General features: G+C 50.3%; 4 protein-coding genes across 10 annotated transcripts; 3 read left to right on the top strand and 1 right to left on the bottom strand.

The window, feature by feature from the left end:
* The first annotated feature begins 536 nt into the window (after positions 1 to 536).
* On the top strand, positions 537 to 7840 carry LOC6598695 (neprilysin-4). 2 transcript variants are annotated; one of them, XM_026995271.1, is made up of 5 exons: positions 537 to 552; positions 3877 to 5540; positions 5606 to 6614; positions 6679 to 7112; positions 7610 to 7840. In XM_026995271.1, exons 2-4 carry the CDS (start codon positions 3882 to 3884, stop codon positions 7002 to 7004), a joined length of 2994 nt encoding a protein of 997 aa, XP_026851072.1. In that variant the 5' UTR covers positions 537 to 552; positions 3877 to 3881; the 3' UTR covers positions 7005 to 7112; positions 7610 to 7840. The 2 variants fall into 2 exon arrangements, with proteins under 2 accessions (XP_026851072.1, XP_026851071.1); XM_026995270.1 differs by lacking the exon at positions 537 to 552 and having other exon boundaries at positions 3214 to 5540.
* Positions 7841 to 8048: 208 nt separating this feature from the next.
* On the top strand, positions 8049 to 11742 carry LOC6598694 (glutamate receptor ionotropic, kainate 2). Its single transcript, XM_002023912.2, has 14 exons — positions 8049 to 8209; positions 8269 to 8429; positions 8489 to 8711; positions 8773 to 9165; positions 9224 to 9387; positions 9446 to 9676; positions 9739 to 9942; positions 10002 to 10086; positions 10149 to 10425; positions 10483 to 10684; positions 10740 to 10965; positions 11027 to 11139; positions 11190 to 11333; positions 11396 to 11742. The coding sequence occupies exons 1-14, from the start codon at positions 8101 to 8103 to the stop codon at positions 11570 to 11572; spliced, it is 2709 nt and encodes a 902-aa protein (XP_002023948.1). The 5' UTR covers positions 8049 to 8100; the 3' UTR covers positions 11573 to 11742.
* A 92-nt stretch (positions 11743 to 11834) lies between these two features.
* LOC6598693 (glutamate receptor ionotropic, kainate 2) lies at positions 11835 to 15347 on the top strand. Its single transcript, XM_026995273.1, has 12 exons — positions 11835 to 11909; positions 12200 to 12360; positions 12426 to 12642; positions 12702 to 13091; positions 13156 to 13319; positions 13379 to 13609; positions 13674 to 13877; positions 13939 to 14023; positions 14081 to 14357; positions 14416 to 14617; positions 14676 to 14901; positions 14961 to 15347. Exons 1-12 carry the CDS (start codon positions 11891 to 11893, stop codon positions 15248 to 15250), a joined length of 2466 nt encoding a protein of 821 aa, XP_026851074.1. The 5' UTR covers positions 11835 to 11890; the 3' UTR covers positions 15251 to 15347.
* A 109-nt stretch (positions 15348 to 15456) lies between these two features.
* LOC6598692 (leucine-rich repeat serine/threonine-protein kinase 1) lies at positions 15457 to 24416 on the bottom strand. Of its 6 annotated transcripts, none has more exons than XM_026995266.1 (11): positions 24352 to 24416; positions 23351 to 23510; positions 22027 to 23286; positions 20096 to 21970; positions 19552 to 20037; positions 19106 to 19481; positions 17970 to 19049; positions 17374 to 17901; positions 16476 to 17308; positions 15988 to 16420; positions 15457 to 15919 (listed from the first exon to the last, which is right to left on the bottom strand). In XM_026995266.1, the coding sequence occupies exons 1-11, from the start codon at positions 24368 to 24370 to the stop codon at positions 15698 to 15700; spliced, it is 7272 nt and encodes a 2423-aa protein (XP_026851067.1). In that variant the 5' UTR covers positions 24371 to 24416; the 3' UTR covers positions 15457 to 15697. The 6 variants fall into 6 exon arrangements, with proteins under 6 accessions (XP_026851067.1, XP_026851065.1, XP_026851068.1 ...); XM_026995264.1 differs by lacking the exon at positions 24352 to 24416 and adding an exon at positions 23576 to 23751; XM_026995267.1 differs by having other exon boundaries at positions 15698 to 15919; positions 17970 to 19046; positions 24352 to 24370.
* Between the last annotated feature and the right edge of the window lie 927 nt (positions 24417 to 25343).

The raw sequence follows: 25343 nt of genomic DNA, 5'->3' as shown, positions 1-25343 counted from the left end.
GTCTGCCCTAATTAATTAACCATTGACATGGGGAAAATCCGAGTGTGCTAAATTATTAAATCAACCAATAAAGAGCACACTCGCATAGAAATAGAATTTATTCAATTTGTTAGACAAACAGCCTTTGGCCGCTTCGGCAGAGCCAGAGCCAGCACTGAATAGCATGATTGACAATGGAGTGGAGCGTACTCAGGTGTGGTCCCAGCCAATAAAATGTAATTGAAATGTTCCTGTCAGCCAACAAGCCATAACGTGAATGGAACACACACGTTAGCTGGTGTTGGCCAACATGAGCTTGAGCGTAGACAAAGCCAACTCCATTGATTTATGATCTCTTAGCGGGGATTTAAATTAATAATATTGCTCGAGTGCCAGATGGAGTTGTCAATATCACTTTTGTGTTCAATATATTACATTGTCGATGCTGTAACGCCATTCAATCGATTCAAATGAATCACACTTGGGCAACACAAAGTTCTCGTTCGATTCCCGTTCTAGACTACTTCGGAATATCAGTCACAACTAAGCAATTAAACCCAATCCAGCCGACCGGTGAGTCTTTACATTTCGCAAAGCAGATGCCATTTAATCAGTCCCATTACTCACAATGGCTTGACAATTGAGCAGCAAGCGGTAGTACGCGGTAGCAGTGGCCAGAGTGACACCACCATCCATCCCCAGCCCCAGTCCCAGCCCCAGCCATAAAACAGCAGACACTCCGTGCAAACCAACCCCGAGGCGATAACAGGCAGATGCCCCACCAGCAACGACTGCAGCCTCTCCAGAACGCCAAACCGTTTTCCGATTCCGAACTGAAATCAGTTCCCCACCGACAGCGACAGACACCGGTAACGTTCCATAATATCTCAATTCATTTGGAGGTGAAGTTTTCTCGGAATCCGAGATTGCAGCCCAGAAATTCGACTACCCTTCTTCCACCAGTGTGAGTGTCAGTGTGAGTGTCAGTGTGAGTGCCAGTGTGAGTGCGTGTGTTTTCCGGGCTGCCTTCTTTCGGCATCTGCCAAGTATCTCAAGTTCAAGCTGGCTGTGGCTAAAAGCTCTGGCCTGTCTCTCTGATGAAGTGCGCGTCCAACCGGTTTGTCCAATAGGAAAAAGCAAAAACTCTTTAAATGCATCACGATGAGTTGCATTCGGTGTGGAAACGTGTTTTTCCAACCTTGAGATGCGGAAATGCGAAAAACGTCTAAACGAAAGTAGACAGTTGAGCGGGGGGGATTCTTCAAGAATCAGAGTTCTTTGCCTTTAAAAGCCTGCACTGAAACTCTCGGGGACCATCGTTCTGATGTCGATAACCCCAGATAACGCGAAAACCGCAACTGCAACTGATCTGTACTCTCCCGTTTCGGATTCGCTTTGTTGAGTTGATTTATAGATTGATCAATTGATTGATTCACGATTCGTTCGTTTACCTTTCGCAAAACCCGATGCCGCAATCGAATATACAATACGAGCGTGTAGATATACGAGTGTATGCTCGGTTACTGGGTCACCTGACGATGATTTGGTCTTGAACCGCAGATCAAGTGAACACAGAAGCCAATTGAAATTAGAGTCCATCGAAGCGTTGGCAAATTGCAAAGCATTGGATAACTCTTGGGGGCAGCTGCTGCAGTCCATCCCACACACACACGTGTACGTGCTACGTGTGCCCCATGTACAGAGAGATTCTGATTGATAAATGGACAAGTTTTTGCTAATCTCGGTCATAGTCGCTAATTAAAAGGTTTAAGGCTAAAATTAGCATATGAAGCAATTGCAATTTCAACGGACTACAACATCCCAACAGCAGCCACAATGAGGCTACGCATAAACATGAGCACAGGCGCACACAGATACATACATACATACACACGTGCACAGATACACGCGTACTCTCACACAGATACACCTTCGTGTTTAGTGTTCATGAAACACTCAAATTCAGACATGACGTGAACAAAAGCCATCTCTTCTGCCGACCGAGCGACCAAACTATCCCCTCCAGCCATACCCATAGGTAGGGCAAGGCAAGGCATATGCAAAGCGTGAACGTTTAGGAGAGGCAAACAGAGTGGACAGGGGGCAGCGGGCAGCGGGCAGAAGGTGCGTCTGTATGGGTGGGTATAGGCACATGAGATGGCATCGCATGCCGCCAATTACCCGCATAATCTTGTAATACTAACCCCAACCAAATGGCGCACACTGGAGGACCAATTTGGGTTTCAGTTACGCCTCACGAAGCTTTAATTCCCTTTAAACACTGCACTACACGGAGATTATAGCCCTCACACCATACAATGTGGGACTGGCGCAAAAATAGTAATAACCATAACACTCGAGTGATTTAAATGAATTGCAAAATTATATACAGTTGTGAGAGAGAGTGTTTGAGAGGAAACCCTGGAAACACTGGTAATCCTTTGATTTATTCATCATTCTTCCGAACAAAATCGATTCCCAGTGCTGATACTCGTCATACCTCTCAGAATTCAGGCCCTCAGGCCCCACAAACACACACGCCGTCCGTCCGCCTGGCTCTGCAATTGTTTTGTGAAATTAAATTAAATTGATTGAATTTAGACAGAATTCAGTTGTGAGCTTCAACGTTTCGAGCAGGAGGTGCCTAGAGGTCAATGCGGAGGTGCATGAGCCGACTCTCCCACTGTGCTTTCTGTATGTGATGGTTGATTGATGTGGTTGCTGCTGTGTGTGATTGTTGTTGTTGCTATTCCAGTGATAATGACACAAATTTCTGAATGATCTGCTTTGTGGCTTTCGTTTGCCATTTGTGTTGATTAACAGATACGAGTATTAGAGCGTATTAATGGAACTGGATCTGCCGGCTGCCTTTTGTACTCCAATGAGGTTAATAGGTCAAATCAAAGAAGGGATCTAATTGAAACGATTACTGGGAAACTCAAGGCAAAATTAACAAAAGCCTTAGCAGTAACTGAGATTTCCCAGATGGGAGTAGATCTAACTATGCATTTATAGTGCTAATAAGGCCAGTCATATATGTAGAAATCATGATTGCCCTTATTACTAAGAGACCTCTGATTTAAGTATATCCAAATTACACAAGAGAACATATGTATTGCCAATATTTCAAAACGATATTCAGATAAAAACAAACACTCTCCCTAGTACAAATCCTAGATCTAAGTAGATCTCAAATATTTCGAATACTTCCATAGAATTCTTAGAGATCAAAGATATCAAAGATATCTAAGTTCCATCCACAACACCCCCAACTGCTCACTTAGGCGCCGCCGCTGTTGCTGCCACTGCCACTGCCACTGGCGCTGCTGCCGCTGCTACCGCGGTCGGCGCTCAATTGGTTGTCGCGCGCCGTGATTGCGCATCCCACGTCCCACGTCTCACGTCGCCGGGCGGATCTTTCAGTTGACCATGCGAGCGCGACTGAGCTGATGCGCCCGCTCTGCCGCAGATTCCCACACACACAGCTCACTGCGGCTGTCCTCAGGCCTCAGTCTGCAGTCTACAGTCTCCGTTTTCCGTTCTCCATTCTCGATCCGACAGTCCACTCGCGATCTCGGTTACGTCCAGTCCAGCTCAGCCCGGTTCACCAACTGCGTAGCGCGCAAAAATTGGGTTTAATTAAAGTATAAAGGCCACAGAGCTACGCTCAATTACTGCGGCAGTACTCGGCAGTGAGTGCCATGAGTCGCCACAGCCAGCTGAAGCTAGCGATGCCATCGGTGGCATTTGTGCACGGGGCATCGTCTTCGGCGTCGGCGTCGGCGTCGTCGTCCCGGGAGCGCGGCGTCAAGCTGGGATTGGGTGTTAACCAGCAGACGGGACGGGTGCAGTGGTGTCCCGGCCTGACCTGCTGCAAACTGCTTCTGTTGCTTCCAGTGGTGATGTTGCCGGTGACTCTGGTGCTAATTCTGATCATGAGGCTGGACGGGATGCTGGCGACTCTGCAGCTGAGCGAGCAGCGGATGCGGGATCAGCGGGCAGTGGCATCTGCCAATATGCCCGGCTACATGGAGAGCTACGAGTCGCTGCTGCCGGAGGGCGAGACCTACAATGAGCTGATCCACGACGAGTTCCTGGTGCCGCAAGCCAAGCGCTCCCACCTGGAGCAGCAGATGGCGGAGCGGGCCAGGCGCTGCCAGCCCTATCGCTATGGCAACGGGGAGACCATGGATCTGGAGGATCGCAGCACGCTGATGAAGGATTCGCGCACCTCCTTCCTGCCCCAGGGCATGCCTCGGGAGTGCTTCTCCAACGACCTGGACCTGGACATCGAATCGGTGCCTGACGGCGATTTCAACGATGATGAAGAGCTGCTGCGTGAGATGAATCGCTACCAGCAGAAGTCCGCACCCAAGAGATACAAAGACTTTGCTCCGTACTGGCTGGAGCTGAGTCGCCAGCGTCGCGAGGCTGAGCAGCAGCGGGAAGAGGGCGACGAGGAACTGGCGGCACAGATCAGCGAGGCGACCGCCGCCCTGCAGTCCTTCTTGAACGAGGAAGGGACGCGGGACGGTATCCGCCAGACCCAGGCCCAGACCATGAAGCGCTACATGGACACTTCGGTGGATCCCTGCGTGGACTTTTACAAATATGCCTGCGGCAACTGGGAGAAGCTCCACCCCATTCCCAAGGACAAGGCTGGCTTCGACACCTTCGAGATGCTGCGCGAGAGTCTCGACCTCGTCCTGCGGAATCTGCTCGAGAAGAGCACTCCGAGCGGCATTGTGCCGGAGGATCGCAACATTCAAGTGCGGAATAACCTGAAACTGAACGAGCAGGGCATGGAGCCGGACACAGAGACGGACCAGGCCGCGGAGCTGGTAGCGAAACGACTGCGCCGGCACATTGTCAGCCGGAGGCATCTGCTCAACCGCATCCTGATGCGCTACAAGCGGTTCACCAACAGCACCAAGCGGAAGCGCCTCATCGATCCGACGCGCGAGAAGACCAAGGATGAAGTGGCCGGCGCCCTGCCCATTCCCAGTGGCAAGGACAAGCAGCGGCATGAAGTGGATCCGCTCCATGGCCCCAGTGACAGCGGCACCAGCGAGTACCTGAAGCCGAAGCACAATGCCCAGCTCAAGGCCAAGCACCTGTACAGGTCCTGTGTGAACAGCCAGCTGCTGGCCAGACGGGGGCTGGAGCCACTCCACAGCCTCATCCAGGACCTGGGCGGATGGCCAGTGCTCGACCAGCAGTGGAGCGACGCCAATTTCAACTGGCAGGTGCTGGCGGCCACCCTGAGGCGCTACAACAACGACATCCTCATCGTCCAGTGGGTGGGGGCGGACATCAAGAACTCGGAGGAGAACATAATCCAGTTCGATCAGACGGGTCTGGGACTGCCCACCCGCGAGTACTTCCTGCAGCCGAGCAATGCCAAGTACCTGACGGCCTACCAGCGGTACATGTCCGAGGTAATGCAAAAAATGGGGGCTGCCAAGAAGGAGGCCCTTAGCACAGCCAGAGAGCTGATCGCCTTTGAGACATCGCTGGCGGGCATCACAGCGCCAGCGGAGCAGCGACTCAACGTGACCAAGGCAAGAGATCCATACCCTGAACCACAACTAACTCTCCCTCTAATAGCACTCCATTTTCCCCACAGCTCTACAAGCGCATGACGCTGCAGCAACTGGAGGATTTGGTGCCGGAGATCGGATGGACCGCCTATCTGTCGACGTTGCAGGATCGTGAGGTGAGCGACTCCGAGGAGATCGTCATCTATGCCGTGGACTATATGAAGCATCTGGTGACCCTGCTGGCCGAGACAGAGCCCCGCATCATCGCCAACTACATGATGTGGCGCTTTGTGCGGCACCGCATCAACAATGTGGACGATCGGTTCGACGACATCAAGCAGTCCTTCTACCACGCCCTGTTCGGGCGGGAGGAGAGTCCGCAGCGGTGGAAGGTGTGCATCGCCCAAGTGAACACAAACATGGGCATGGCAGTGGGCTCCATGTTCGTCACCCGCTACTTTGATGACAACAGCAAACGGGACACGCTGCGCATGACCCACGACCTGCAGCAGGCCTTCCGGGACATACTGAAGAAGACGGACTGGCTCGACCAGACCACCAAGCAGCTGGCCGAGGAGAAGGTCAATGCCATGTCCCTGAAGATCGGCTATCCGGACTTCATACTCAATGCCGGGGAGCTCAACGAGAAGTACGCGGGCATCGAAATACACCCGGAGAAGTACTTTGAGAACACGCTGAATGTGCTGCTGCACACAGCCCGGACGGAGCAGTCGAAGCTGCACGAGCGCGTGAACAAGACCAACTGGCAGACGGCTCCGGCCATCGTGAATGCCTACTACAGCCGGAACAAGAACCAAATCATGTTCCCCGCCGGTATTCTGCAGCCGCCGTTCTACCACCGCCACTTCCCCAAGTCGCTGAACTTTGGCGGCATCGGCGTGGTCATTGGCCACGAGCTGACCCACGGATTCGACGACAAGGGTCGGCTCTTTGACAGGAATGGCAACATACACAAGTGGTGGACAGACTCCGCCATCCGGGGATTCGACGAGCGTGCCCGCTGCATCATTGCCCAGTACAGCAACTACACGGTCGACGAGGTGGGCATCGTCCTCAACGGCGAGAGCACACAGGGTAAGTGGCGGAACGTACTCTCTCTCCATCTTCCTCTCCTCACAAAAGATCTTCCGTTCGGCAGGGGAGAACATTGCGGATAATGGCGGCCTGCGGCAGGCCTTCCATGCTTACAAGCGCTGGCTGAAGGACCATCCGGAGCAGGTCGAGGAGGAGGTACTGCCTGGCCTGAACATGACCGCACAGCAGTTGTTCTTCCTAAACTTCGGGCAGGTGTGGTGCGGGGCCATGCGGCCGGAGGCCATCCGCAATAAGCTCAACACGGCCATCCACAGTCCGGGACGTTTCCGCGTCATCGGCACCCTCTCAAACTCCTACGACTTTGCCCGAGAGTTCCAGTGTGCCGCCGGCACGCCCATGAATCCCATTACCAAATGCAGCGTATGGTAGTCCCGGAAGGCGCAGCACCCGACGCAGTTACCTATAGCCTACGAGTATTATACATACATGATGATGTATTCCGCGCAGTCCTAGCCCTCACCAGATGCATGCCAGTTGGTGAGTATCCGAACATCAATTCCACCCTCCCCAGAGTTGATCCTCCCAGTTGACGTGGTAATTGCTCCACTTTGGTGTCACTTGATTGGGGTAGTGCTAGCACTAGGGTGGAGTAAGTGGTGTGGTGCCTGTCAGCTTCCTTGTACCTCGTTACCCTCTCCCTTGCCATCCTGCTCCCTCCATCAAAACCATCTGGCAGACGACGGGCTCTTGGTATGTTGGGCCAACAACGACATCGCACTTCAATTGGGCCGCACTCACACACTTAATTAATGGTGATTTATGCTCAGCAGTTGGTTACTTGGCTCTGGGGGTATGGCTCCCCCACAGAAACTTCTCCAATTGTCTTTCCAATAAAACCGCAATTGGTGTGTGCTACTTTAGCTGCCTCCGGGGTTGGAGTGCATTGATATCTGAATATCTCAATCTGGCGGGGGTGGGGTTAATGTCTCCATAGAAAGACATCGTACTTACTTTTATATCTGTCTACCTTTCAGTTGCCGCATAAGTATATCCCAACAGCAGACTGTCCGGATAGTTCCAGTGGGAAGTTTCTCCTACAACAGTAAAGATAATGTGCCAAAAATTGCGATTTATATATTTTCCTAGCCATTAACTACTTTTACTTCTAATTTGCAATATCTTAGTTAATGAAACCATTTATGTTTGTGATAATTCTAATTATATATATGTAAATGACAAAAAAAATACACAAACTTTCAATATTTCGTGGACTATTTCAACACTGGTGCGGGACAGAAAGCTTAACAAAATTTGGAAAACTTTCGAGTGGAATTTTCGAAGGAAATTTTGAGAATTCTTTCAGTTGTGAACGTGCGCTCGACAACTTAAGAACATTTCAGAAAACGTTCGCTTGTGGGTGTTCCAAAAATATATATATATATTTATATATACCAATCAGAAATAGCCGAGAAAGCGGCATGCTGCAAGGAAAAATTGTCACATATTGTTTCCATTACTGATTAAAATGGAGTTCTGGTTGATTTTACTGGCAATTCTTGGCCTCAATCGGGTGCAGGGACAGATTTATGGAGGCAGCTCCTATGGTGCAGCCAGCGGACAGGCCATACGCCTCGGTGAGTAGTCCACTCATTTGGCTCTCCCTCCAAAACTTTCACTCAAACAAAGCATGCAGGCCTTATCACAGACGACGAAACGGACAGAATCCGGCAGACCTTTGAGCACGCCATCTCCGTGGCGAACAACGAGCTGAGCGTCCCGCTGGTGGGCCAAACGGAGCAGGTGTCCTATGGGAACTCGGTCCAGGCCTTTGCCCAACTCTGCAACATGATGCAGGTGAGCAGGGACTTGTCTTGTAATCTAAAATTCAATAAGCATAAACGACATTGGAATAGAGTGGAGTGGGTGCCGTCTTCGGGCCGGCGGCCAAGCACACTGCCTCGCATCTGCTGAATGCCTGCGACTCCAAGGACATACCCTTTGTGTATCCGCATCTCTCGGGGAATGCCCAGGCGGATGGCTTCAACCTGCATCCGCATCAGGAGGACATTGCAAACGCTCTCTACGGCATCATCAAGCAGTTTGACTGGTCGCGATTCATATTCTGCTACGAGTCCCGTAAGTATTCCACTTCAAAAAACCGTTTGAGCGATCTAATGAGATCTAATTCCAATCCCAGCCGAATACTTGGCCATTCTGGACCATCTTATGACACTGTACGGCATCAAGGGGCCCGTGATTAAGGTCATGCGCTACGATCTCAATCTGAACGGAAACTACAAGTCGGTCCTGCGACGCATACGAAAATCAGAGGATAGTCGCATTGTGGTTGTGGGCTCCCGAGAGGGCGTGGCCGAGCTCCTAAGGCAGGCCCAGCAAGTAGGCATCATGAATGAGGACTACACGTACGTAATCGGCAACCTGGACCTGCACACCTTCGAGCTGGAGGAGTACAAGTACAGTGAAGCGAATATAACGGGCATACGAATGTTCTCACCCGATCAGGAGGAGGTCCGAGACCTGGTGGAGAGACTGCATCAAGAGCTAGGCGAAAGCGAACCTGCAGATAATGGTAAGAATGTCTTCAGAAAAGGTGCTTGCTCTATAGTGGCTTCATCATTAAATTGTAGGGGCATCAACCATCACCATGGCCATGGCGCTGACCTATGATGCGGTGCGTGTGATTGCCGAGACCACCAAACACCTTCCCTACCAACCTCAGATCCTAAACTGTTCCGAGCGTCATGACAATGTCCAACCAGATGGATCCACATTCAGGAACTACATGAGATCGGTTCGCACAACAGATTATCGACGGCCAATAACCTTATTAAACTTTCACTTCCTTGCAGTTGGAGATCAAGGAGAAAACCATCACAGGTCGCATCTTTTTTGAGGGTAATGTGAGAAAGGGTTTCACTTTCGATGTCATTGAGCTGCAGACAAGTGGCCTGGTCAAGGTCGGCACTTGGGAGGAGGGCCAGGAGTTTGAGTTCAAGCGGCCCGCGCAAGTGATCAACTTCAATGACATCGATGATGGTTCGCTGGTCAACAAGACATTCAAAGTTCTCATATCTGTAGCGGTGAGTAAGAACTACATTGGATATTTAAGATCTATAATTTCTAATGAACATATTGATTACAGACCAAGCCATATGCCAGTCTAGTGGATAGTATTGACACGCTCATTGGCAATAATCAGTATCAGGGCTATGGGGTGGATCTCATCAAGGAACTGGCCGATAAGCTCGGCTTCAACTTTACCTTCCTAGATGGCGGCATTGACTATGGCTCCTTTAACAAGACCACCAACACCACTACCGGAATGCTCAAGGAAATCGTCGAAGGGGTGAGCTGGAACAAAATACTTATTCATGAATCTCATTTTGATTATCTGGCTTATGACAGCGAGCTGATTTGGCCATTACCGATCTGACCATAACATCGGAACGAGAAGAAGTCATTGACTTTTCCATACCTTTTATGAACCTGGGTAGGCCCATATTAGTCATATATTGCACACCGATAATGTCTGATAATCCTAATCTGCTCTAGGCATAGCCATTTTATATGTGAAGCCACAGAAGGCTCCGCCGGCTCTCTTTTCCTTCATGGACCCGTTCTCCGAAGAAGTGTGGCTCTATCTGGGGATTGCATATGTAGGTGTTTCGCTATGCTTCTTTATTCTGGGTCGACTATCCCCCACGGAATGGGACAACCCATTTCCCTGCATCGAAGAGCCAGAAGAGCTGGAGAATCAGTTCACCATCAACAACTCTCTGTGGTTCACCACGGGAGCCCTGTTGCAGCAGGGCTCCGAGATCGCCCCCAAGTATTGCGATTTAAACTGAAGCACAAACTTTTTTTAACAATCTTTCGTTACCCTTAGATCCCTAAGTACACGTACCATTGCGGCCATTTGGTGGTTTTTCACCCTGATCATGGTGTCTTCGTACACTGCCAACTTGGCTGCCTTCCTGACCATCGAAAATCCCACCAGTCCCATCAATAGCGTTGAAGATCTGGCCGACAACAAGGAGGGTGTTCAGTATGGAGCAAAGCGTACAGGATCCACCCGGAATTTCTTCCTAGTAGGACGTCGCACATTCTGAAAGGAATGACATTAATTTACATAGATTCTTTCAGACCTCTGAAGATCCCATTTATATGAAAATGAACGAATACATGACCAACAACCCGTCTATGTTGCTGGACAACAATCAGGATGGCGTGGAGAAGGTGAAGTCCGGCAACAAGTACGCCTTCCTCATGGAGTCCACCTCTATTGAGTTCAATACAGTGCGAGAGTGTAATCTCACCAAAGTGGGGGATGCACTGGATGAAAAGGGTTACGGCATAGCCATGGTGAAAAGTAGGTGCTCAATACCAAGCCCTGAAAATACTGCAACCCATTGGATACGATACCTTTCCAGATTGGCCATATCGCGATAAGTTCAACAATGCTCTACTGGAGCTGCAGGAGCAAGGTGTGCTGGCCAGGCTCAAGAACAAATGGTGGAACGAGATCGGAGCCGGAGTTTGCAGTGTAAGTTATTATTACAGCAATTAGTTCTATCATAACAGTCCATATTCTAGGCCAAAAGCAGCTCCGATGGTCCTTCAGAGTTGGGTGTGGACAACCTTAGTGGTATCTACGCTGTCCTGGCTGTTGGTACCATCATCTCCATCATCTTTTCCATCTTTTGTTGGTGCATTTTCAAGAAGGCCAAAAGCTATGAGGTAAAACATCTCCATCACCTTTCACAATCAAAAGATTGTGCCTGACAGATTTTTCCTTTCAGGTGCCCTTCTGTGATGCTCTGGTTGAGGAGTTTAAAATCGTCATCCGGTTCTCGGAGAACGAGCGGGCCCTGAAGAGCGCACAATCGGTTTACTCCCGCAGCCGAAACTCCTCTCACTCCATAGAGTCCCTCAAAACGGATTCCGAGGAGAATATGCCGCCCGAGGAGGCTGATTGATAATTGAGTTATGTGCGGTTGCTCTCAACTTTTCCCAAAAGCTTTGGGAAACTTTCACTCAAAAAGATTTCCAAATTGGATTTTGGAAGAATCCGTCAGTTGTGGCTCTTCTCTTCAAGTGTGCGGTGTTCCGAGTGAAAGCATATTTCTATATTTTTGTCTGGATTATAATGTACATATACATTTGAATTTATATGTATAGCTATTAAAATGTTTAGCAAACATATTTTCATTTCGTTCGTCATAATTTTGTCGCGAGTTCCGCTTCACAGCACTCAGTACGAGGGCTATGGCAGCAACTACGACAGCTTCCAAAACATGGGAAGTGTCCCCATTGGTAAGATATTTTGAAAATCGAAAAAAACCGACAGAGAAATGTGTGTCGCTCGAGTGTTTTTTTTTTTCATTCTGCCCAAAACAAACCATTTGCAATGGGCGATTTATTTTTAACAAGCTGTTCGTTCCATCAACGCCGAAAGCTCATAAAATCGTATTTTAGTATTCAGATTTATTTGTTTGTTTGGGTCTCCGAGCGGAATGGGATAGACCGCTGCTCGATGAGGTCAAGATTTGTTTATAAACAAACCGGCAAGAGCGATAGAGGGAATTTCTCATTATGATTTTCAGGTCTGCTCACCGACCAGAACACGGACCAAATGAATATTGTTTTCGATCATGCCATCGAAGTGGCCAACCAGGAGGTGGGCACAACGCTGACGTCCCTTAAGGCGGAGGTTAACTACGGTGATGCCTATCAGAGCTACGGTAGACTGTGCAGGATGATGGAGGTAGCTCACTAGATCCTGTCCTTACAATAGTACTCGTAATTAATTCATTATCTTTGCATTCTAAGACGGGCATTGCGGGTGTTTTTGGACCCTCTTCGCGGCACACAGCCGTCCATCTGATGTCCATATGCGATGCCATGGACATTCCCCACATATACTCCTATATGAGCGAGTACGCGGAGGGCTTCAATCTCCATCCACATCCGGCTGACCTCGCCAAGGCCCTCTACAGTCTCATCACAGAGTTCAACTGGACTCGATTCATATTCCTCTACGAATCGGGTATGTTTCAATCGAAACTATAATTTCCATTATATGTATAAATTGCATGCCGCTTCCAGCCGATTACCTAAACATTCTGAATGAACTAACCACGATGTTTGGGATGAACGGACCCGTGGTCACGGTCCTGCGCTACGACATGCACTTGAATGGCAACTACAAGCAGGTCCTGCGGCGAGTGCGAAAGTCGGTTGATAATCGTATTGTGGTCGTGGGCTCCAGTGAGACAATGCCAGAGTTCCTGAATCAGGCGCAACAGGTGGGCATCATCAATGAGGACTACAAGTACATAATTGGCAACCTCGACTTTCACTCGTTCGACCTGGAGGAGTACAAGTACAGTGAGGCCAACATAACAGGGCTGCGCCTGTTTTCCCCGGAGAAAATGGCCGTCAAGGAGCTGCTTATGAAATTGGGCTATCCAAGTGACCAGGATGAGTTTCGAAATGGTAGTGAACCATTGAATAGAGTCCTCTGTATAGTACCCTTAACTAAATTTCAATATTTTCAAAGGCTCCTGTCCCATTACCGTGGAAATGGCTCTCACCTATGATGCCGTTCAGCTATTCGCAGAGACCCTGAAGAATCTGCCATTCAAGCCAGTCTCCCAGAACTGCTCCCAGCGCACAGAGAGTGTCCGGGATGATGGATCCTCCTTCAAGAACTATATGCGAACAGTGAGTAGAACATATTTCACATATATACTCGCATTTCCACTTTATTCGTCTTACATCAGCTGCGTCTCACGGATCGCCTGCTCACCGGACCCATCTTTTTTGAGGGAAATGTCCGCAAAGGATATCACCTGGATGTGATTGAGCTCCAGCCCTCGGGTATTGTCAAAGTAGGAACTTGGGACGAGCAGCGCCAATACAGAGCCCAACGCCTAGCGGCCACCACAGCCCAATTCGACAACATTGACAACTCTTTGGCCAACAAAACATTTGTTGTCTTGCTTTCGGTGCCGGTAAGACATATATAGTCTAAATAATTTCTATATCAATAATACAAATGTAAAAATGATCCATCAGAACAAGCCCTATGCGCAGCTGGTGGAGACTTTCAAGCAGCTAGAGGGAAACAGTCAGTACGAGGGCTACGGAGTGGACCTGATCAAGGAGCTAGCCGACAAACTGGGCTTCAACTTTACCTTCGTGAACGGTGGCAATGATTATGGATCGTATAACAAGACCTCCAACGAATCTACGGGGATGTTGAGGGAGATTATGATGGGGGTAAGTCCAGAGCATCCCATTTCTAATGATAAATTTGCATTCATGATTCATTTGATATAAGCGGGCAGACTTGGCCATAACGGACTTGACCATTACCTCGGAGCGAGAAGAGGCCATTGATTTTACGATACCTTTTATGAATCTGGGTATGTTCAACCTGTCCGATCAGTTTTTATTCTCATTGTTATATAACATTCTTTCAGGTATAGCCATTCTCTACTTGAAACCACAGAAGGCTACTCCTGAGCTCTTTACGTTCATGGACCCGTTCTCTGAAGAGGTGTGGTGGTTCCTAGGGTTTTCCTTTTTGGCCGTAGCTTTGAGCTTCTTCATATTGGGTCGCCTATCGCCCAGCGAATGGGACAATCCATATCCATGCATTGAAGAGCCTGAAGAGCTGGAGAATCAGTTTACAATTGGCAATTCCATTTGGTTTACGACGGGTGCTCTGCTCCAACAGGGTTCGGAAATCGGACCAAAGTATGTATGTTCAACAACTAATAAAAGACTAATATTTAAGCCATTCTCATCCTTGCAGAGCCCTGTCCACTCGAACGGTGGCCACTTTCTGGCTGTTCTTTACCCTAATTGTTGTTTCGTCATATACCGCCAACTTAGCTGCCTTCTTGACAATTGAAAAGCCGCAAAGTTTGATCAACAGCGTTGACGACCTGGCTGACAACAAAGATGGTGTTGTCTACGGAGCGAAACGTACGGGCTCCACGAGGAACTTTTTTTTGGTAATAGCATGATATTCGGTTGCCTATGCACTATTATATTAAATATTATTATTTTTAGACATCCGAGGACGAACGATACAAGAAGATGAACAAATTCATGACCGAGCATCCCGAGCACCTAACAGAGGACAACCAAGAAGGCGTGAGACGAGTAAAGACCAGCACCCACTATGCCTTTCTGATGGAGTCTACATCGATTGAGTACAACACGAAGCGTGAATGCAATCTGAAGAAGATCGGCGACGCTCTGGACGAGAAGGGTTATGGCATAGCCATGCGGAAGAGTAAGATATTCACTCACATTTAGAGTCCACATGTAGCAACGTTGCAAATCATCTTCTAGATTGGGGACATCGGGACAAGTTCAACAACGCTCTCCTGGAGCTGCAGGAGCAGGGCGTGCTGGAGAAAATGAAGAACAAGTGGTGGAATGAGGTCGGCACAGGCATTTGCGCAACCAAAGAAGATGCACCCGATGCCACGCCCTTGGACATGAACAATCTGGAGGGCGTGTTCTTCGTTCTCCTCGTGGGTAGCTGCTGCGCCTTGCTGTACGGAATCATCAGCTGGGTGTTGTTTGTGATGAAGAAGGCACACCACTATCGCGTACGTTATCCACTCTCTCCCGCCTGAGCGATCCTTAAATTTGTATCCATTCCTCTGACAGGTACCGCTGCGTGAAGCCCTAAAGGAGGAGTTCCAGTTCGTCGTCGACTTCAACAACTATGTGAGGGTTCTCAAGAGCTCCGCGTCCATCTATTCCCGCAGCCGTCAGTCTTCCATGTCGGCGGCATCCGTGGCCCAAGACTCGCACACGACGGACAGTTAATTGCATGAGATTCTATTCGTAGATTTATTAAATTTTATTATGAAAAATGGAATGCTTGTGTGTAGCTGACACTGGGGATAGTCACTGGAAGCAAAAGAAGCAGATAATTTATGTAACTGGAAGATCCCTATCCTAGCCAGAGCCCAGCGAATGCCCCCGATGTCTACTTGCTTGCTCAACAATAATGTGTACGTGTGTAAGTTGATTAGGAATACTTTAACAATACGCCGAAGTCGTCGATGAGATCGAGTCTAGGTCCAGTGCTTGGCGCGCCACAGCAGACAATGGATGTGATTATCAACATCAACTGGCGGCAAGGATTTGGCAGCACCATGAGTGGGTGTGCTAACTGCAGAGCACGCATTAGACGACTCAGCCGAGTCCACGTAGCGGGAGATCAGAGAGCGATACCTTCGCCCAATGGTGGCGATCAACGGCACCTTGTCATTTGAAAGCGTTATGATGGCTTTTATCTAAAAAACAGGCAGATGCAACTGGTCAAGTCAAAGATGTCAAAGGGTGGTATATTTTAGATACTTACCTCATTTTCATAGGGTCGGAAAACACTTATCGGACGCAGGGTCTGTAGCTCGGCCACTATCAGGCAACCCCAAGTGGTGCCTATGTACAGTTCTGTGTTGTGGGCCGCCAGAGCCGAAATCTGGCACTTGATGAGACTCACATGCTCATCGATGGCGATGCTCTGCAGCGACTCGGAGCACGGCAGCAGCTTGGAGCAGTCCAACTTGTTCTCGATACGCTTCGACGTAGCGCCCCACTGGTAAACCATGCATCCTGGATAAAGGCAACTGAAGACATGGCTCTCATTGCTGCACAAGCGGGCCACCTTGACATCCTCAATTAGATTGGGCTCCTCGCTGTGGCAAAGAGCCTGATGCCCACTAACTCCCGACTCGCTCAGGGGGAATACATTTATCTTCCCGGCTATTTCCCCGCACCAAAGTTCATAGACCCTGAAAGAAATGCACAATATAAAATGGTTCAATGTCGAATGATTGATCTACTCACCCATCGAGAAAAACTGAGCAGGCAGCGTGCAATACAAAGCCAGAACAGATCTCTGTAAGCACAAAGGAGCCCTCGGCAAAGGCGCAGTTGGTGGGCATCATTGTGGCATCCACCAGGAACACTCGACCATTGTGCAGGCCCACGGCCACGCGGGCAATCTTCTCCATGTAGACAAGGCTTATCACAGCCGACTTGATGGCCGGATCAAGCATGTAGGAGAACAAATGAGCGTAGGTGGAGGTGCTATAAGCGTGCAGGTTGCCGGAAACATCCCCCATCCAGATGGCCTCGCCCACCAGGCAGCAGCAGAGCATGTTCATCTTAGGTAGGCGCTGCGCAGAGCGGGAACGGGATTGGGCGCCATTCTCAGGGGTCTTGGGAGGACCAACCTGCGGCTGTGGGGCACAACTGATGCTGTTGCACTGCACCAGGCAGCCGGAAGGCGTGCAATCGAGTATGTCGATGCGGGATCCGTAAGCGGGAAGCCACAGCTCCAGGCCGGAGCGTTCTTCATCACCCATGCCAATCGTCGACTGGAAGACACCGCAGACAATCTTTTCGCTGTGCGGCAGCGCCACCACATCCAGCAAATGGATGCACTCTGGAGCACTAAGTATTGACACAATCTGACTGGCCGTGGGACGACGACGGGGCTGCTCGTGCCAACAGAGAACCATGAGATCCAGGCAGCAGGTGGGAAACTGAGTCTCCCTTTGGGTGAGAGCCGGACGACTGCCCTCCAAGATACACTCCTTAATGGACTCGTGTCCCTCGAATGGTTGCCGCAAGCTAATGTTCTCGTAGATGAACATGCCAAAGGAGAAGCAATCGACCTGGAATATACAGCCAAGTGCCAAATATGAGTACTTCTTCATACAGGCAGAGCCGCATGACTCACCTTCTCTGTGTACTCTTCTTCTCCGTTGTATCGTATTATCTCGGGTGCCATGAATCCCTCGGTGCCGCCAAAGCCCTTGGCTCCGCTTGGGGCTGTCTGCCGGCTAATGCCATAGTCGGCAATCTTAATGTGCACATGGTTTCGGGGACTGTCCTCGGTGTGTGGCTGCGGCAGCTCCCAGACAAGCACATTCTCCGACTTTAGATCGCGGTAGATGATTCTTCTACGATGCAGATACTCGATGGCCCGGGCGGCCTGCAAGACTAGAGTCTGGAATGTATGCGGGCCCATGTGAGCTCCACTGCGGCGGTACTGCCGAAGCAGAGCATCCAGGCCGCCCAGCGGTGCCAGCTCCAGCACCAGAGCCAAAGGTTTAATGCAAATCCCCACCAAGGGAACGATATTGGGATGTTTAAGGGTGAGAAGGACGGCGAGCTCTTGGCGGGCTGTACAATACGCCTTGCAGGAGTGCTGCAATGGATCCCGATCCCACTTTCCCAAAGCCACCTTGTAGGCCATGAGAGCGCTCTGCAAACAAAGTAACAAGATTACATTGAATCCCCGTAAATACGCTCTCCATAAATGCAATGACTCACCTCTTTGGCCCGGGAGCCTGGCGGCACTGGCTGAAGCATTTTCATGGCAACAGGCTTGAAAGATCGCGCGCCTCTCATCTTGCAGCTGGCCTTGAACACAAAACCAAAGGCGCCTCGACCCAGGAGCGCGCCCTTAATGATGCACTCCGTGGCGATGGTGTGTTTGTCGGGTATATCGGCAAAGATTACATCAGGTGCAAGTTGCGACATGGACTGCTCCAGATGCACAGGACAGCTAAGCTTACTCTGATTATACACGGATAGAATGCACTCTTCGATCATCCAGGCGTAGCACACGTTGGAATTATCCGGCAAATGGTAACCCGGGTGTCCGTCCACGGATGTGTTGCGGGAGGAGCCGGCAGAATCGGGGCCCACACCTGAATCCGCATCAGACCCTGCGCCCAGGGAATCTTCGGACCGTCGCTCCCTCCGGGCTGTCGCATTTAGATAAGCGGAGAACACATTCAGAGCACCATCATCTCCTGGATCGCCAACGCCGTGCAGGAAGTAGGCCCCACCGCCACGTCTGCTACTTCGACTGGGTCTATTGCATCCCATGGCAGGCATCTCTCGGTCTCCGGGCTCAGTGCTGTGCTGCAGCTGCAGCTTTCGGAGGCAGCGTGGACACAATACCATGCGAGTGATCAGGAAGCGACCCTCAGAAGTGTGCACAAACCGCGTGCCCAACGACGGATACCAATCCTCCAGCAACAAATCGATGTGATCCACAGTCAAAGCCAACAGCTTGGCCACCTGCGACATGTGCGGCTGAAGCTCGGCCAGCAATTGACGTTCTCCGTCGTCCAGTTCTTGATAGATGTTCACATGATGGAGAGGGAAGTAAACCTCCAAAATGCTCGAAGAGCTTAAGCTGACATCGCTCCAAATGCCATCTAGTTTGAGCTTGAATCGGTTGCCTGCCGTGCGGAAAGGCTGCGTCCGCTCGTTGCTCTGGAAGGGCACCTCCCAGATCCTAAAGATCATGATGGGTCCATAATAAAGCGCTAGTCCAGTCTGCCACAGATTCCATTGTGTGTCCTGCTCCAGTGAGAGCCGTAAATCAAACTCCACGCACTTCTGTGGGAGAACAAGAGTCTAAGAATGAAAAAAGAATCAATAATGTTTTAGCTTACGTCTTGGGCAGCCACATAGACGTTTCGGATCGCTTCAACGATCTGCTCATCGGCCAGTATCCGTGTGATCAGGCGCGACCAGAAGCCCGATGGGAAATACGTCATGAGAAGAATACGCCGCAGCCCCTGAGTGGCTGATGAGGATGAAGATGGGGAAGTGCGCGGCGAGCGCTGCTCGTAGATCAGAGTGTTGAGATTCACCTCCTGCGAGACGGAGCAACCCAAATTGCGGCCACGTGAGCGCTGCGACAACTTCACCGTAGTGCCAGTATTGGGCGTGGCCCCCTCTTGCAGTGGCAGCAGGGAGGGAATCAGTAGAGTACGCGAGTCCCAGGTCAGGGCCACTTCGAACTTGTTCAACAAACTGACAATATAACTGGAGGACAGAGAGACGGGAAACAAGTCTAAAATAATCTAAGAAGAGCTGCTAGTAGAAGGCGACTCACCTGCGATTGCCGTTTCCTTGAACCTGGACGCTGCGGAACAGCAGCTGGAGATCATCCAACTTCATAACGCCCGTGGGCGCAAAGGGGTTTATCTCTCGTACCGTAACCACATGGGCCAGCATATCGCACAGCCACTGTGGATCGAGGAAATAGTAATCTCTGAGGGTGGCATCGTCGTAGTGAAGCAACACTCCATTCTCATGGCACCAGGTGGTGGCCTGCTGCAATTCGGCGGCATCCCGAAAGCTTTTATAGTTGTGCAGACGCATCTGCTCTGTAATCAGGCGACGGTACTGCTCAGCATCCAACACAGGATCGCGACCTGCCGCCCGCAAATTGCAGGCAATCACATGGACAATGTCCTCGAGGGCAATATAGCTTGCGGGGATTTTCTGAAGCAGCATGGGCTCCTTGGAGCCGGGCGAGCGCAGTTGCATAGAAGTGTCGTAGATAATGTTGGCGAGTAGATGAATGTTGTGCAGGGTGCTGGAAGAAAACATTTTTGCATTTCAATGCTTCTCGGCGATGTATGGATCGAACTCACCGACAGCTTATCTCAATGGAGTCAATCACACGCGGCAGGCCGATCTTTTCTGCGTCTGGTATCGCTATAAACTTCTCCCGAATCAGCTGCTGCAGGTGCTCCGCTTGCTGGGCGGAGATGGATTCGCCCACTGCATCAAAATGGGTGCCCACAATGATGACGGGGGAGTTGGGAGCTCGTGCCTGTATATTCGCCAGCCACTGAAGAAGCTCGGCCAGACCCTTGTGGCCGTCACTGATGCGCCACAAAACCAGATAGAGGCTGCGCTTCGACAAGAAGTACTGATGGGTGGCATAGTACTCCTTCTGACCACCGAAGTCCCATGTGCGAAAGACCACTGGGCCGTGGGAGCCGGGAGATCGCTTTCGCTTCTCGCATATCCAGGTGCCAATGTCCACGCCCACTGTGGATATGTTTGAGTTTGAGGTAGAAGAATGCCGCTGAGAGCGGGACGAGCTACGCGCATGTCCCATCCTCTTGGCCCAGTGGTTCTCATTGGCTCGGGACCGATGTGAGCTGGAGCTGGAGCTGGACCCGGGGCCCACTCCCTGACGCAGTAAGTCCAGCAGCGTACTCTTGCCTATCCCGGCCACACCTACCACCATGAGCTTCATCCGCGCATAGGGCTGGGCATCTTCGTAGATGGACTTCAGGTAGCCCACAATGTCCATTGTCTTGTGCTTCTTGCTTTCGATCATGGACCGCAATGGCTCCTGAAGCAGGCATCCGCGCGTGTTGAGATTCCACAGCCTCGAGAGCAATCCGAGATGGGGTGGAAGCTCCGTGATATTCACGTTTCCGCTTATATTCAACACCGAGAGGCTGCTGAGCTCGTGCAGCGATGGTGGGATCTCCTTAAGGCAGTTGTTGGTCATGTCCAACATGGAGAGATTTGGAAAGATTACCTTCGACTTGCTCACACCCACCACACTCCAGTCTGCGTCCTCGCTCTCATTGAAAAGGGTTGTGGCATCGTCAGTCGACAGCTGAATCCGGGTGAGCAAATTGTCCGCCAGGATGAGAGTGCGCAACGCTTCCAAGCGTAAGTGGCGCCTGTGGCGGCAGACGCTCTTCAGCACCGAAGCGCGGAAGGAGGAGGCGTTGCCCTTCGACGCTGATGACTTATAGGTAGGCTCCTCCTGACCCTCCGGCACCTGGACGTAGCTATAGCACAGCAAATGCGGATCCGATTCGGTTATGCGAGGCAGGCTAGGCCAGCAGGAGATCTCATTGTGACTCAAATCCAGCTGCTTCAGCGTGGCAGGATAGCTGGTCACGTGACCCATAGAACGCAGACTGTTGTAGGACATATTCAAACGGGTCAGATTCACAGCCAAGCAGGGCAGTGCAGCGGGTATGCTGTTGAACAGATTGTTAGCTATATTCAGACTGCTCAACTGAGAAGCTCCTGCGCCAGGAGCCTTGCCATCGCCCAGTTCTGGGTCCTGGTGCCATTTCATGTCATTGTCGGCGATTTCCAGCGAGCCGGACCAAATATTCCGATGTGTTAGCTCCTGATGGGTCAGGTTGCGCGGCTTATTCGAGGAGGGTTCATCATAAGACTGCAGCTGCAGCTTGTCCAGGCTCCAGACCGAGCTGCTTGTCTGCATGGGCGGCACCGGCAGATCCTTGAGCAGATTGAAGGCCACATTCAGTTCGCGCAGCTTTGGTGCGCGCCACAGATCGAATGGCAGCTCCTGCAACTTGTTATTCGAGATGTCCAGAATGGTCAAGGCAGGCAGATGGAAAATGGCAGCTGGCAGACTCGTCAGCTGATTGTCCTGCAGGAAGAGCTCGTCCAGCACGGGACAGCTGTAGGTCTTGCCCATGGGCGGAGGCAGCTCCGTGATCTTGTTCTGAGCCACATTTAGATACCTGCAAAGGAGAGTATTACATTTGGGAGTGTGCAAAGTGCTTCATTTAACACGTACTTGAGGCTAACCAGATGCAGCAGCTCCTGGGGAATGGTCGTAAGCAGATTATGCGAAAAGTCGATCCGAGTGATGGCCGTCAGTGAGACCTCAGTAAGCCTCGGATGCGTCTGCAGCTTGGGATTCAGCAGCAGTACGCCGCTGACGAGCCACGGAATACGCACGACAGTCAGCTGAACGTTTGAGCTTAAGCTGTGCCAATCGATAATGGTGGGCACATTGGGGAACATGGCGCTGTAGGATATGTTGCTCGTGGAGGGCAGAAACACATTAACCTCCACCGGTGTGGGTAGCCCCTTCTTATTGATCTTGTAGTCTGAGTCTGGGTGGACGCGGCGTGCCAGCAGGCGACTCAAAATCGCCTCGTCGCCACCGGCTAGGGCCATGCTGATGGCTGAACCGTTGTCGTCGCGGGCGCCGTGCTTTAACAGCAGATCCAGCATGGCCAGGGAACGCTGCTTGCAGGCCTCGGCAATCGGGACATTACTCAGTCCGTAGATCTCCTCGCTGCACTTGGGATCATTCTGATCCTCCACGGGCTTGGCCACAATGTTCGGATTGGCGCCATGCTGCAACAGCGACTGCACCACATCCAAATGGCCGCCACGGACAGCCGCCAGTAGGGCTGTTTCTCTCGCGGCACCGCAAAGCAAATTTACGTTGATCGGACAACGCTGCGATTCTGTAGACTCGGCTGGGGGCTGCTCCTCCAAGGCCTCCGATTCGCCGGATATATGCAGCTTCGACATGATGGCTTGGATGCCAAAGGAAATTCGCTTCCTAGTCGGCGTTATGGGAGTGCTCACCGAACTTGCAGAATCGCCCAGCGTCCTTCTGCAGTGAAGCTGCCATTTTAGCAGGACTCCTACGAGCTGCTTGTTGCCCAAAATGCTGGCTATGTAGAGACTCGTCTGCCCCGTGACATCATGGGCATTGGCATCGAATGGCAGCCGCCACTCCCACTGGCCCTCCTCGTCGCGATATGTCTGATAGAGGTAGTCGGGATATTTATAGCCTATCAGCAGCTCCAGCAGCTTAATGTGGCCGTTGATGCACGCCGCATGCAGGGGCAGCCAGCGCTCCACTGTCGGCTGTTGGATCAGCTCTGGAAAGCGGTCAAGCATCAGCCTGGCGATGCCCATATGGCCACTGTGGACGGCTGCATACAGCGGGGAGTACTTTGTTACCGCATGGGATCGTCCATCAGCTCCGGCGTCCAGTAGCCGTTGCGTGATACTCTCATAGCCAGACTGGCAGGCTCTAAAATTGAAAGTGTGGTTAGAAGTGACGAAGCCGTTGGGGATACCACACCTATTCTACTCACGTGAACAGCAACGTGTTGGCGCCGGATGGTGCCATATTGACTATAATCTGCCTCTCGGTTCCCAGCGCCGACAGAAGGACACGAACCGTGCGCTCATCCCCCTCGCTAACAGCCGCCCTGAGCTCTCCATGCTTGATCTGGCGCACTTCCTCCCGGGCATCTACCAAAGAAACAAAATATGTATTTAGAATAAACATATGGATTATGAGGCCAACACCCCTCTACCAAGTCTGGGCCCTCCTGGGCCTCCCGAGCCGTATGTGACCTCATCGACGAAATAATCGCACGCCTCTAAAGCTGTTTCGGTGCCAGGCTTCGGCTCCTCCACAAATTTCCAGGACATTATGCAATCATTCCCAGCACACCGCCCGACAGACTAGCCACAAAAATTAATAGCAACGTCTGGGCATTGAGAACACTCGATCCACACAGCTCGCTGATTGAAACTTAAATGAGGCCGCCCGCTATAGAAAAATCGATTGGACTCTGTCATTAATACGTCTGGGGCCAGGCCACGCCGTCGTTCCGTGGTCGTTGATCCAAAGCCCGAAGCCAGTGCGCAAGACGAGTAAAAACAACTGTTGCGGGTGGTCAAGGACCGACAGTCCCGTCATTGATTTGTTTGCGCGGGCATTGGGTTTTATGCTTTGGATGTTTGGGTGTCAAATGGCCCAATGGTTGAAGCGCACCAGTTGCTCTCCCATTGGTTGGTGGCGGGGTTGGGTGTGTGGAGAAGCATTTTCAAATTACCAGCTTGGCGCGCATCGTTCCCAGCATCAGAGGTGGAGGGGGTCACACTGTTCCGTGTTGTTGAAAAACCAATAACATTTTTGCAGGGGAAATTTACTGGCTGGGCTGTGATTTCATGCGGGTAATGGCTTTTTAAATATCACCACACACTCCCCACACATCATACATACATGTATGGGCATATATTATATATAAGTCGGGTTGTCGTAAACGTTTATTTCTGCAATTCTGACTCAGAGCAGATATCTCACCTTCATCGGAGTCGCTCATCGCTTTGTCAAATGATCAGCATTTAATACATTGCGCACTCTCTTTTACTTCCGAGTTTTGTCAATTTCACTAATTTTAGACATTTTGTACAACAGCTTTTACATTTATTTTGCTCGATTCACTTTGTTTACCTTTTTTACTAGTGGTGGGAGAACATCGATGTTTGGTTCAGATCTGGCAGCTCTACTGCAATTAACATTGATTTTCGATAAAAACAGTAAATGTGCTGTTAAGCGCATGTGACTGTTATTCACACATATTTTTCAAATGAGACCGTATATTTCGGTGCTGTTCTGAGGGTCATACTGTAGAAACTGGTTTTCGCCGCGCTCCCATGTGGTATTTTTTAGTGCTAAATGGTATTTTTGTCATTTATTAAATTCATTTTCAATGTTATATAAAAATCCAGTAAAAGCAAGTATTTGGAATAGACCAATCATGTATAGAATTGATTCATCAATCGTACAAAATTGAGTGGGCATGGCTAAATGTTCCATATAGATAGTATTATTCAACGGAATAAAGAATTGGTCGTTTTTTTTAATCGAATTTGATTTCGCCGCAGTTCGCCGCAGTTCGCTTTAGCAACAGTGAGTCTCGTTCCATAAACAATGTTGCACATTCCATACACACTGTTGCGGCAACATTTACTTGAAAACCGTATTTAAGTCAAAATAAAATACATTAAGGTAATTAAAAGAAGCAATCTTGTAGAAAATGCATTTATCTATGGGATAGAGCTAAGTGGGCATCTATAGCTTGAAATATAGGCAATACCCGATTCGCCACAGTTTCGTTTTTGCAACAATGAGTCTCATTCCATACACAAACATGTTGCTAATTCCATGCACTCATACCCTGGGGGAAGTGGATGATATAGAATTGCGGAAATGTGTGTCATCCTATGCTCTATATAATGCAGAAACTAGTCAGTATCTATTTTAAACGATATTTTCCAATTAGTGGTCTTCTT

Source organism: Drosophila persimilis, unplaced genomic scaffold, assembly GCF_003286085.1.
Source record: "Drosophila persimilis strain 14011-0111.01,24,50 unplaced genomic scaffold, DperRS2 tig00000000-arrow-pilon, whole genome shotgun sequence".
In the NCBI taxonomy this organism is placed as follows: Eukaryota; Metazoa; Arthropoda; class Insecta; order Diptera; family Drosophilidae; genus Drosophila; species Drosophila persimilis.
This window is presented reverse-complemented; position numbering and strand designations above follow the sequence as displayed.

Excerpts from the sequence above, each read along its gene's own strand:
- LOC6598695 (XM_026995270.1), top strand. The coding sequence starts at position 3,681 with ATGAGTCGCCACAGCCAGCTGAAGCTAGCGATGCCATCGGTGGCATTT. Across the intron at positions 5,541-5,605 it reads AGCGACTCAACGTGACCAAG|CTCTACAAGCGCATGACGCT; the intron begins GCAAGAGATCCA and ends TTTTCCCCACAG. Across the intron at positions 6,615-6,678 it reads CAACGGCGAGAGCACACAGG|GGGAGAACATTGCGGATAAT; the intron begins GTAAGTGGCGGA and ends TCCGTTCGGCAG.
- LOC6598694 (XM_002023912.2), top strand. The coding sequence starts at position 8,101 with ATGGAGTTCTGGTTGATTTTACTGGCAATTCTTGGCCTCAATCGGGTG. Across the intron at positions 8,430-8,488 it reads AACTCTGCAACATGATGCAG|AGTGGAGTGGGTGCCGTCTT; the intron begins GTGAGCAGGGAC and ends ACATTGGAATAG. Across the intron at positions 11,334-11,395 it reads AGAAGGCCAAAAGCTATGAG|GTGCCCTTCTGTGATGCTCT; the intron begins GTAAAACATCTC and ends TTTTCCTTTCAG.
- LOC6598693 (XM_026995273.1), top strand. Across the intron at positions 12,643-12,701 it reads CATATTCCTCTACGAATCGG|CCGATTACCTAAACATTCTG; the intron begins GTATGTTTCAAT and ends TGCCGCTTCCAG. Across the intron at positions 14,618-14,675 it reads CCACGAGGAACTTTTTTTTG|ACATCCGAGGACGAACGATA; the intron begins GTAATAGCATGA and ends TATTATTTTTAG.
- LOC6598692 (XM_026995264.1), bottom strand. The coding sequence starts at position 23,693 with ATGTCCTGGAAATTTGTGGAGGAGCCGAAGCCTGGCACCGAAACAGCT. Across the intron at positions 19,050-19,105 it reads TCTATGTGGCTGCCCAAGAC|AAGTGCGTGGAGTTTGATTT; the intron begins GTAAGCTAAAAC and ends GTTCTCCCACAG. Across the intron at positions 17,902-17,969 it reads CAGGCTCCCGGGCCAAAGAG|AGCGCTCTCATGGCCTACAA; the intron begins GTGAGTCATTGC and ends CTTTGTTTGCAG.